Source organism: Bison bison, unplaced genomic scaffold (assembly GCF_000754665.1).
Source record: "Bison bison bison isolate TAMUID 2011002044 unplaced genomic scaffold, Bison_UMD1.0 scf7180017864128, whole genome shotgun sequence".
Taxonomy (NCBI): domain Eukaryota; kingdom Metazoa; phylum Chordata; class Mammalia; order Artiodactyla; family Bovidae; genus Bison; species Bison bison.
The window spans coordinates 2642468-2654585 of record NW_011494700.1 but is presented as its reverse complement, the minus strand read 5'-3'; the positions used below and the strand labels follow the sequence as shown (position 1 = coordinate 2654585).

General features: G+C 38.4%; 1 protein-coding gene across 7 annotated transcripts in view; it reads right to left on the bottom strand.

Moving 5' to 3' along the window:
- Window positions 1-12118, bottom strand: part of LMO7 (LIM domain 7) — a 219928-nt gene that overhangs the window by 122324 nt on the left and 85486 nt on the right. For all 7 annotated transcript variants that reach the window (XM_010839668.1, XM_010839666.1, XM_010839669.1 and 4 more), the window contains exon 3: window positions 7696-7765. In XM_010839668.1, the coding sequence (XP_010837970.1) occupies window positions 7696-7765 (70 nt within the window). The remainder of the gene's footprint in view (window positions 1-7695; window positions 7766-12118) is intronic.

The window sequence follows — 12118 nt, the reverse complement described above, 5'->3', positions numbered from 1 at the left end:
TACTCTACGGCATTCCTAAATGAGGAGACAATTTTCCCCAGCCTCTACAGTCAACCTTACACATTTCTACTCTTCAAGGAACCTGAAAGAATAACCCTTTAGAGCAAAGATGTTCAAACTGAGCCCATATTTTTCATGCAAGCCTAGATATACTGAGCATTTCTCTACTAAGTCCACTGATGGATAGAAACATTCAAACAAACAAATGATTCATAGTAAAATTTTCTAGGATACCATTGCTTTCAAAGGGAAACCTCAACTGAAATGGCAAGTGTGAGATCAATTCGATCTATAGTCAGCCAGCAAACTAGTCCATGTAGAAAGGGTAGAGTTTACTTTGATTCTTTAGCTCAGTGGTTCTCAACCAGGATAAATTTACCCTAGAGGGGTTACTGGCAATGTCAGGAGTCATTTTTAATTGTCATAACTGGGGGGTGGAGGGCACAGTGATGCTGCTCAACATTCTACAATGCACAGGACAGATGCCTACAACAAAGAACTGCCCAGCCCCAAATGTCAATAGTGCCGAGGCTGAGAAACCTTGCTTTAGAAAATACTAACAAATCATTAGGGGTCCAAGATGACTGTAAGTTTTATGGTTAATAACTTGCTTGATGTTTTCTACACATATTGTATTTCATGCACACTAATGCAACCCATAGTAAAATATTATTCTGGTTCAACGGCTCTTTTCACCATCAGAATATCTTGCCTGTTTTTCAGGGTTTTGTTTTGAGGTGGAGTTTTTTTAACTCTCAAAGTTTTTGTTTTGAGTTTCAATGATTTGAACACACCCACATTTAACACCAGCTAACTTTTTGGAAGGGTGAAACTCTGGGGTTAGAATTTTTAGCATGGCTTTGTAAAGAACAAAGGGAATTTAAATGATAGGGGGAAATGTATTTCTTTACAAAACTCAGTCAAGCAAGAAAAGCCATATCTCTAGAAGATCTATGAGAATAAAATTACTGCTTTCCTCAAGAAAAAAAAAATCATCATCTAATCATATGACTGTTTTAAGCAAAGCATTCAGTATATTTCTAAATCATCTTAGCGTCTCCCTCTGTTGTCATTACTCAGGAGACATTCCATGTGTCTCACACAGGTCCATGTGCCATGAATAAATCCACTGCCTCAGCTTCATAGCTAAATACACATGGCAGTGGACATGAGATGGATAAAAGTCATAGCTGAAGAAAGGAGAGTAAAAGAGAAGCCACAGAAAGCGGGGGCCTGAACACCATACTCACACAGCTTAACAAACCCTTACATAGAAATTGTGTAATTATTTCTGTATTTGACTTAACTTGGTATCTACCCTACACAAACCTCATTTACAAAAATCACCTCAACCCATACACCTGAACTGAAAAAAACCAAAGGAAATGAATACTCCTGACCACAGCCTAGTTAGCCAAGACCACTCTCTCACGCAAGGAACTCATCTACCGGTCGGCCACTAACCCATGGTGTCTGTAGCAGGGAAAGAAAAGGGAAGCGTAGACTCACAGATCTCAAAATAAAACTTAAGGTTACCAAAGGCAAAATGTGAGGGGAAGGGATAAATTATGAGATGGAGAAACATACAACACTACTATGTATCAGAAAATGAATAATGGCACAGGGAGCTCCACTCAATATTCTGTAATAACCTCTAATGGGAAAAGAGTGTAACTGAGTCACTTTACTATACACCTGAAACAATCAACAGTGTAAGTCTACTCTACTCCAATGAAAAGAAAACAAAAGGTAATCCGATCCATTCAGATTCTTCTCTTAGGAAATGCAACTAAGGGATGCCATTTTCTGTCAGAAAAGGGACAGAAAAAAGTAATCATGTGGAATGCAGCTGCCATGGTTATGCCTGAGCACTAGATTAATAAGAGTCCTTTGGAAAATCCTTAAAACACTCTTCATCTCACTCAGCTTGAAAGCATCTCTGCTCTTAGTTACTAAAAGAACTTATAAAAGTTACATATAAAACTGGTGAATCTGATTAAAGTCTTGGGATGCATCAGTGTGAATTCCCGGTTTCAGTATTATACCACTTATACAAGATGTCATTATGGGGGAAACATGGTGAAAGGCACAGAGGACTTTTCTGTACTGCTTTTCTGGCAACTTCCTTTGAATTTCAAATTAAAAAAAATTATAATAAAGATCTCAAAACTTGTTTAAAAAAGCAAGTATTGACTAAAACATTTATCTATCTGTATTAGTTTCCTAAGGCTGTCATAACAAAGTACCACAAACTGAGTGACTTAAAAAAAGAGAACTGTCTCACAGTTCTGGAGACTGCTGCTGCTGCTGCTACTAAGTTACTTCAGTTGTGTCTGACTCTGTGCGACCCCATAGACGGCAGCCCCCCAGGCTCCCCCATCCCTGGGATTCTCCAGGCAAGAACACTGGAGTGGGTTGCCAGTGCCTTCTCCAATGCATGAAAGTGAAAAGTGAAAGGGAAGTCGCTCAGTTGTGCCCGACTCTTCGTGACCCCATGGACTGCAGCCTACCAGGCTTCTCCGTCCATGGGATTTTCCAGGCAAGAGTACTTGAGTGGGGTGCCATTGCCTTCTCCGGTTCTGGAGACTAGAAGTGGAAAATCGAGGTATTCACAAAGACATGATCCTATGAAACCTGTAGGAGAATCCTTTGCCTCTTGCAGCTTCTGGTGGTTTGATGGCAATATCTGCTCCTCCCTCACTCCAATCCTCAGTTATCACACAGCTTTCTTCCTGTATTTACCTGCCTACATAAGGTCATCTTCATATAAGGATGCCAGTCATATTAGGTTAGGGTAATGCCTACCCTGATTCACTATGACCTCTGTCCCCATACTCCACCTGACAACTCTATTCTCAAATCAGGTCACATTCTGAGGTACTGCAGCTTAGGACTTCAATATATAAACATACCACAGAGATATTGTGGGTCAGGTTCCAGACCACCACAATAAAGCAGGTGACATGAATTGTTTTGTTTCCCAGTGCATATAAAAGTTACGTTTATGTAGTCTATTAAGTGTGCAATATGTCTAATAAAACAGCCTACATACCTTAATTAACAAATGTCATATTGCTAAAGCATGCTACCCATCATTTGAGCCTTCAGAGTTATAGAAGTAACATCAGAGATTACAGGTCACAGATCACCAGAACAAATATAATAATAATAATGAAAAAGTTTGAAATACTGCAAGAATTACCCAAACATGACCTAGAAACATGGGGTGAACAACTGCTGTTAAAAAATGGTGCTGATAAAACTTGTACTATTCAGGGTTGCCATAAGCCTTCAATTTGTTTAAAAAAAAAAAAAAAACTGCAGTATCTGCAAAGTGCACTAAAGCAAAGCACAATAAAATGAAGTATCCCTGTATTGTGTCTTTATTTGGAGGACACAATTCAACCTATAACACTATTCCATCAAAGACCTAATTCTGGGGACTTCCTTGATGGTCCAGTGGTTAAGAAGCCACCTTGCAATGCAAGGGACATGGGCTCAATACCTGGTCGGGGAACAAAGTTCCCCCGTGCACGGAGCAACTAAGCCTGCATGCCACAACTACCGAGCTCGTGTGCCCTGGAGCCCATGCACCACAACTAGAGTGTCCAGGCCCCATAAGAGAAGACCCCACGTGACGCAACAAAGATCCCACACGATGCAACTGACACCTGTTGCAGCCAAATACATCATTTTTGAGAAAGACCTAATTCTAGAGCCTATTACTTCTCACAATGGAAATCTTGTTCATTCACTCATTCAAAAGAATTGTTGATCTGCTGTATGTACTAGTCACTATGTTAGGTATTTTGAACACAAAAATTACTAGTATGTAGAGTCTGGCTCAAGTTTTATACCTTTCTTCTATAAGTGTCCAAAACTAAGGCTTCTGATATACTATTTTTGACGAATTATTAGAGGTCAAGCCTCCCAGTCCAAATACAACTGCTAATAGGTGTTCAGCAAATGTCACTCTACTATAATTCTCTGCAGCATATTCATTATCTGGTGCTTCCTCGCTCATTTGTTAACTCATTTGCCCAATCCCAACTCCCACACCAGAACATAAGCTCTTTGGGGGTAATGTCTTTGTCTTTGTTTCTCCCATATATCCCTATGAAAGTGAAAGTCACTCAGTCATGCCCGACTCTTTGCGACCCCATGGACTATACAGTTCTATAGTCCATGGGGTCTACTATACTATTCTAGTAGTCTACTAGTAGTCTAGTAGTCTACTATACTATTCTCCAGGCCAGAATACTGGAGTGGGTAGCCGTTCCGTTCTCCAGGAGAGCTTCCCAACCCAGGGTTTGAACCCAGGTCTCCCACTTTGCAGGTGGATTCTTTACCAGCTGAGCTCCCAGGGAAGCCAATATATATCCCTATACACTAGAAAAATTCTTACCTAATAGGCACCCAAGTATTTACTAAAAGAATTAATGTGATACAAAAGAACATTCACAGACCAGACTATATATATATCATCCCTTCCCATCCTCATAACAACCCTAGTAGGTAAATGCAGGGACTCTAATTCACACTTGAAATTAAGGCTTTAAGAAGCTGTGATAGAAAAAAAGCATCCTGACACATAAGCATGAGAAAGAGTCAAATGATGCATGATAACGACTTCAAACCAAATGCGCTTAGCTCAATTCTATGGCTCTGGTCACTCTTTATGCTCCTAAATCCAATTAAAAATACTCAGTGTCCTGTAGTTGTGAAATTACCCTATTAAGTGTACCATACATACATTTTGCTTTAGTTCCTAGAGATAAAATCCAAACTAGATAGAATTTCTCATACTTGAAATAGAAATACTTGGCGAGATCTTTGGATTTAAATATAAAATACATTGGTGCTTTCACCTAATCATAGACTCAGAAGACGGAATAAAACTTCTAGTGGCCAACCATAATAAACCACCACCGCAATTCAAGTTTTCCAAATATTTGGGGTGTTTGGAATCAAAGGTTAATTTTATTGAAAATGCATGTAATTGATCCAAGAAATGACAGTTTAAAAATCTAAGCATTAAACCATCTGAGAATAACTCAAGCCATCTGAAAAGAATGAGTACTTTCAATACAATTCACACTTTAAATTTTCATAGAAGTTATTTCATAAAAGTTATTTCCATATAAAACATTTTATTAAACAATCTTTCTTTCTGGAAAGACTTCAGAAATCAAAGCTCTTTTTTTCCATAAATAACATCTCTGACTTGCTATATTACTAGAAGTAATTCATGCATATATGTATATTGCAATATATGCATATATATTATAGTATTTTACCTAACCAAACCTGAAACCAATAAAAATACCCTATCAGTTGCCTAGTCATGACAGAAGTAGAAGAGCTACAACCTGGTAAGAAGGAAGGAATTAATATTTAGCCCAACTGCTCTGGGAACTTGATATATAAACAGCTGACACTTGAACAACCCAGGTTTGAGCTGCACTGGTCCACTTACACCTGGATTTTTTCAGTATACTAGAAAATTGTTTGGAGATTTGTGACAATTTGAAAAAACTCAGACAAACCATGTAGCCTACAAATATCAAAAGAAAAAGAGAAAAGCATATCAAGAGTGCATAAAGTATTCATAGACACTGTCCTTACATAGGCATAAGGTGAGTGGTATTTAACATAAACTTATGTGTTAGTTTTCTTACTGTTTTATAACTTTGCTTTCAAGGAATTACATTACAGTACAATATGACTCTCTCTCTCTTTCTCATGATTGCAGAAACTGCATACCAGACTATCACAACAAGTAAGTGGATTTTTTAATGTAACAGTGTTTCTAACACTATATCATGAATATGACTGTAATACTGTATGTCATAAAAATCGTATAATGATTTACTCACTAGTGTTTAGGCTTGGCAACTGTAAAGCAATCGTAGTGCTATTTTTTGTTATCATTGCATGAATGTGAAAGGGTTAAATCTCTCAGTCGTGTCCGACTCTTCAATCCCACAGACTATAGCCCACCAGACTCCTCTGTCCATGGGGTTTTCCAGGCAAGAATACTGGAGTGGGTGGGTTGCCGTTCCCTCCTCCAGGGGATCTTCCCAACCCAGGGATCAAACCCAGGTCTCCTGCATTGCAGGCTGATTCTTTACCAACTAAGCCACCAGGGAAACCCAATGCATGACTACATCTAAATAAATATGAATTTCTTTTTCACATTACCTTCTGAATTTGATGTCTAGCATTAGGAATATGTATACTATCCATGGTGGTTTGTATCATGTGAGATAATATTGATGTACACACTGATAGACAGATGATCCATCTTATAAATGGATGATGTAAACTTATGGTATCAATAAATACAGTACAGTACTGTAAATGTATTTTTCTCTTCCTTATGATTTTAACATTTTCTTTTCTAACTTCCTTTATTGTAAGAATATAGTGTATAACACATATAACACACAAAATATTTGCTAATCAACTATTTGTGTTATCAGTAAGGCTTCTGGTCAATAGTAAGCTATTAACAGTTAAGTTTTGGCAAAGTAAAGTTACATGCAGATTTTCAACTGCATGAGGAGTCAGCACTCCTAACCCTTGCATTGCTCAAGGGTCAACTGCATCCTATATTTCAAAAGAAAATAGTAATTTTGTGATTTTTTTCAAAGAAAAGAACTGTACAACTCTTCTTTCTTTCTCTCCTAGACAGATATTTTCTGTCTATTTTCTGCCACCAACTTATTCCTGTCAAAATTCTGATGAGATCCTCAAGCCAACTGCAAACCCAGACATTTTAGTACTGCTACCTTTAATCTATAACGCCTTTAACATCTGCAAATACATGGATGGCCAAACAGAAGGTGCCTAAATGTATTATAAAGAAACTTGACTACTCCAAAGATAACATATATATTATTTACTTCCAGTTAATAGCTGTCTTAAACTTCAGTGTTCTGTAAAATTAATTTTTTTTTAAACAGACTCCTATCATTAGCCTTGATTCTTTGGGATTGCTAACATTTTGAAAAATATCCCTCATCTGTCATTATAAATTATTTATCTCCAAAGATATAGACCCACCTTACTATTGATCTCTCAAGGGTCTTGATCCAGTAGAAAATTCATGCACAAAATTCTGAATTTAAAGCTAGAAGGAATCTAGAGAATCATGAATAGTTATCTTATGGAAAATATTACTGACGTGAAACAGAAGACGGTGACTCACCCAACACCACACGGGATGTTGGTAGGAAACCAAAAGAGCAGATAGGTCCAAATACCCTCCAAGACCTGTGTGCCAAGTGAGGGCAACGCCTAAGCACAAGGCACCTGAAATGTAACAATGCATCAGGTTTGGACAGTTTCCATAAACTGTGGTCACCTAGCAACCAATGTATGGAGGCTGAGGTTTGAAAAGAACACGATCCTCAACAAACGCCATCTGTGGGACAAATGGGCCAAGAAAGAGGACACAGGAAGTCCAAGGGCACGAAATGTAAAACAAAGAAAAAACTAAATAAACAGAACAAAAGCTTCGCAGGAAGAATAGAAACAGAAGAGACACTAAATCTATACGGAGATCACAAAAAATACTTTCCTTGAGCAAAAGACTCTAAACCTGATTTCAATGATAATTCCAGATAAGAGAATCTGTTTATGCCCATTTTCTTACAGAGACAAATCTAGTTTTGAAGAAAATTTATTACTTACCAAGCCTGCTATAGGTGTGGACAATCTATTGATCTTCTTAATGACCCCAGGTTTCAGTTTATTAATTAAACTGAAAGTAAAGAAAGAAACAACATATGCGGTTACAAGAAAGCCAACATTAGTTTCACGTTCTTTACAACATTTTCAAAAAACATACATGTCACTCATCCATTTCCAATATTTTCTTCAGGCCCAAGAAAAAACAACCAACCAAGAAAATACACCAAGAAACAAAAACCAGCACTGTCAACAATAGTGAATAGGTCTCTAAGACCATATAAACACACTTCTACACCGAAGAACATGTCCTTAAAAATAGTTCCACATTTGTTAAAGAAAGGTAATATTTGATTCTGTTTTAACAGTTTATGAATCCCTTCCATTATAGTTTAGTTCTCTTCAACCTAAGAATACCTTTTTCTATTAATCATTTGTACTGATTTTTTTCTCAAACTTATCCATGTTTTAAAAGGTAGCTACGCATGCATCCATTTTCCCCCAAATTACCCTCCCATCCAGGCCATCAGATAACATTGGGACAGATGGATATGTGTGTATATATGGCTGGGTCCCTTTGTTGTTCACCTGAAACTGTCACATTGTTAATTGGCTCTGCTGCTGCTAAGTCGCTTCAGTCGTGTCTGACTCTGTGCGACCCCATAGACGGCAGCCCACCAGGCTCCGCCATCCCTGGGATTCTCCAGGCAAGAACACTGGAGTAGGTTGCCATTGCCTTCTCCAATGCATGAAAGTGAAAAGTGAAAGTGAAGTCGCTCAGTCGTGTCCGACTCTTAGCGACCCCATGGTCTGCAGCCCACCAGGCTCCTCCATCCATGGGATTTGCCAGGCAAGAGTACTGGGGTGGGGTGCCATTGCCTCTACCTCAATACAAAACACAAACTTTAAAAAATGGGGGGAAAAAGTTGCCTAAAGTAAATGGAAGCTACCAGTCAATGTCTAAATAAAGGATAAATTTCAACCCCAAATGGGCATACCTTAAAATATAGTTGCCTTAATTATATATTTTATTTAAAATACATTTGCTGTATAATTTTTACATAAGGAAAATTCACAGGAATTTCCCAAACAGAGCTCAATTTCAGCTGCTAATTACAATACTGATGAACAAATTCAGTTGTTATCTGTTGCTGCTGCTGCTGCTGCGGCTGCTAAGTCGCTTCAGTCATGTCCGACTCTGTGCGATCCCATAGACGGAAGCCCACAGACAGAAGACCACCAGGCTACTGTCCCTGGGATTCTCCAGGCAAGAACACTGGAGTGGGTTGCCATTTCCTTCTCCAATGCATGAAAGAGAAAAGTGAAAGTGAAGTCGCTCAGTCGTGTCCGACTCCTAGAGACCCCATGGACTGCAGCCCACCAGGCTCCTCCATCCATGGGATTTTCCAGGCAAGAGTACTGGAGTGGGGTGCCATTGCTTTCTCCTGTTATCTGTTTCCAAACCACTAATGAAACATTAAGAAGTGAAAATATATTACGTTGCTTTCATCACTGTTAATTCTAACATGTGCCAGGCGATTACCAATTTTGTACGGTGTTTTCAAACCTGAGCCTGATAATTACAATTTATAGGTATTTTGTTAAGCTATATTTCACATATATTTTTGAGTATACACTGTCTCTAATGAAAGAATATTCTAGAATATAAAATATTAATATTTTATTATAAAAAAATAAATTTTAAAAATAAATAAGTAGCTTAAAAACAATGTTTGTTTGTTTTGCCAGATTTAAAGGGTGCAATGGAATTCATCCAAACAACCAACTAGTAGCCACTGGTAACTCATTCAAGGCTATGATTGCTTTATTATCACCACAGAATGACTGGGTAAAAATTTAAATCCATCAGAATGCACCCAAATAGGGTAACAGTTACCTCAGAATCTAACATTGAAAAGGTTTCTGTTGTTACAGAATCTGCAAAGATATCTGTAAGTCTCCAGATTCTGAAACATTTTTAAAACCCAGCTTTGACACCTAAAATTTAAGAGTACAATTTGGGGTTCTAAATCTAGATTTTTGTGATTTCTATTTTTTTGTTGCAGTGCTCTGATAACAGTGTCAAGCCATGTAGAAAGTTAATACTATAATAGTGCTTTTCTACTATGGCTGCCTGTTTAATCAATCATTAATCACTGCCAGGAAACTAAATTTGAAACAGTGATTTTTCTATTCAATAATGCTGCCACACACAAAAAAAAATTTCTTTATTCTTTAACAGAGCTCCAAAATGGAAGCAAATATAGGAGAAACAATCAAACATTCTGCATTTACTGGTCTCCCCTTCACAATGGGCAACAGAAAAAAAAAAAAATCTGACACTTGTGGAATGTCACTCCTTCAACATTCCAGAGATTTATATATACACTTGAGTGTGCTAAAAATAAAAAAAGACAAAAGTCTCAATTTAATGACCTTCAGAATGTTGTTCGACAGGATTCAAAATTACAAAACAGTGGCTTATGAAGACTTAGTCTGGTGAACAAAAGCTGTTTTTCTGTTTTCATACTTTCTTCACACAAAGATCTTTAGACAACTTAACACAGATGGTAGAACCACCCTTCGACTATAAGCATTTCCTAGAACTGTTCCTCTTTGACTCCTCATTTCTTATTTGTGCACTGAAAACCATGTAGGAAGGAAGGCTTTCTCCCTTCATGGTCACAATATTTTTATTTAATCACTAGCTGAAAAGCTAGAAAAGAGTTGAGCAAGTTTATAAGAAATGACAACTCCAATTTAATTCTTGTAGTTGTTCCCTACGAAGCAAGTATTTCTTGAATTCTATGACTGGTGGCTTTTTGCAATGCACAGTACTAACACTGAAACATCACTTAACAGAAACATAATTCTAGCACAGTGTCAATCAAGAAAGTCACAGTAGTTGATCTCTAGTTTGGCATGGACTTTCCTCCAGGAACTTGACTCTTAAAGTGTAATCTTTCTGAGATATAAAAAGTTAGACACCAATATGAGCTGGGGCAACTTATAAAATGTCAGGGAAGTCTGACATCAGTTGTCCTTATTAAAGGAACAGAGTCATAACTTCCTCCTCCACCCATTTGAGTCACTGGTGACATTGGCCAGAATAGTCAATTTACCTGTTTACGTCACTTACCATTTTTGTATTACTGTGTTAGTAATATCAAGAGAATTTTTTAAGACAGTTTCTAGAATGGATGATAACACAGCCTGTTCTCAGTTAAGTCAATGGAAGGAAGAAAGAAGTAGAAGTAAAGGAAAATAGCACAGATAAATGATGTCTCCCAATAATGAGTTAATGGACTCCTCCCTCAGAAAATTTCAGAGCTATTACTCAGCAATAACATACACCCAGTGGATTGGCGTCTTCCACTCCTGAGCATCCGCATATGTATACAACATGGACACAACCACAAGGAAAAACAACACTCTGGATAACCTGCGAACTACCTCTAAAATATGGTGTCACTAGAGGAAAATGCAGTTTTACTTTGTCAACTGTGAAAATGTTAAGTGTCAGTTCTAAGCACTAGAGTATGGAGATAATTCTCATACAGTTTCAGTAAAAAGCAAACATCCAATCTGATTATGTTTGTTTGCAATTATTTTTATATACAACTAAAGGAAGAACTTCTAGGGTATTTCTTCTGGGGCGAAAAATAGGTTTCATGAAATTTAAACTTCTGTGAAATTTAAGTCTATCTAAATGAATAGGGAGGGCATAGTCTTCAGTTCAGTTCAGTTCAGTCGCTCAGTCGTGTCCGACTCTTTGCGACCCCATGAATCACAGCACGCCAGGCCTCCCTGTCCATCACCAACTCCAGGAGTTCACTCAGACTCACGTCCATCGAGTCAGTGATGCCATCCAGCCATCTCATCCTCTGTCGTCCCCTTCTCCTCCTGCCCCCAATCCCTCCTAGCATCAGAGTCTTTTCTAATGAGTCAACTCTTCGCATGAGGTGGCCAAAGTACTGGAGTTTCAGCTTTAGCATCATTCCTTCCAAAGAAATCCCAGGGCTGATCTTCAGAATGGACTGGTTGGTGCCACATGAGAGGATATACTCTCTTTCACAGATAGAGTTTCTTTGCATAACAGTGTTAGTCACTCAGTCATGTCTGACTCTTTGTGACCTGATGGATTGGAGTCCACCAGGCTCCTTTGCCCACAGAATTCTCCAGGCAAGAATACTGGAGTGGGGAGCCATTCCCTTTTCCAGGGGATCTTCCAGAACCCAAGGATAGAACCTCGGTCTTCTGCATTGCAAGCAGATTCTTTATTGACTGAGCCACCAGGGAAGCCCCTTTGCATAATCAGATCAGATCAGATCAGTCGCTCAGTCGTGTCCGACTCTTTGCGACCCCATGAATTGCAGCACGCCAGGCCTCCCTGTCCATCACCAACTCCCAGAGTTCACCCAGACTC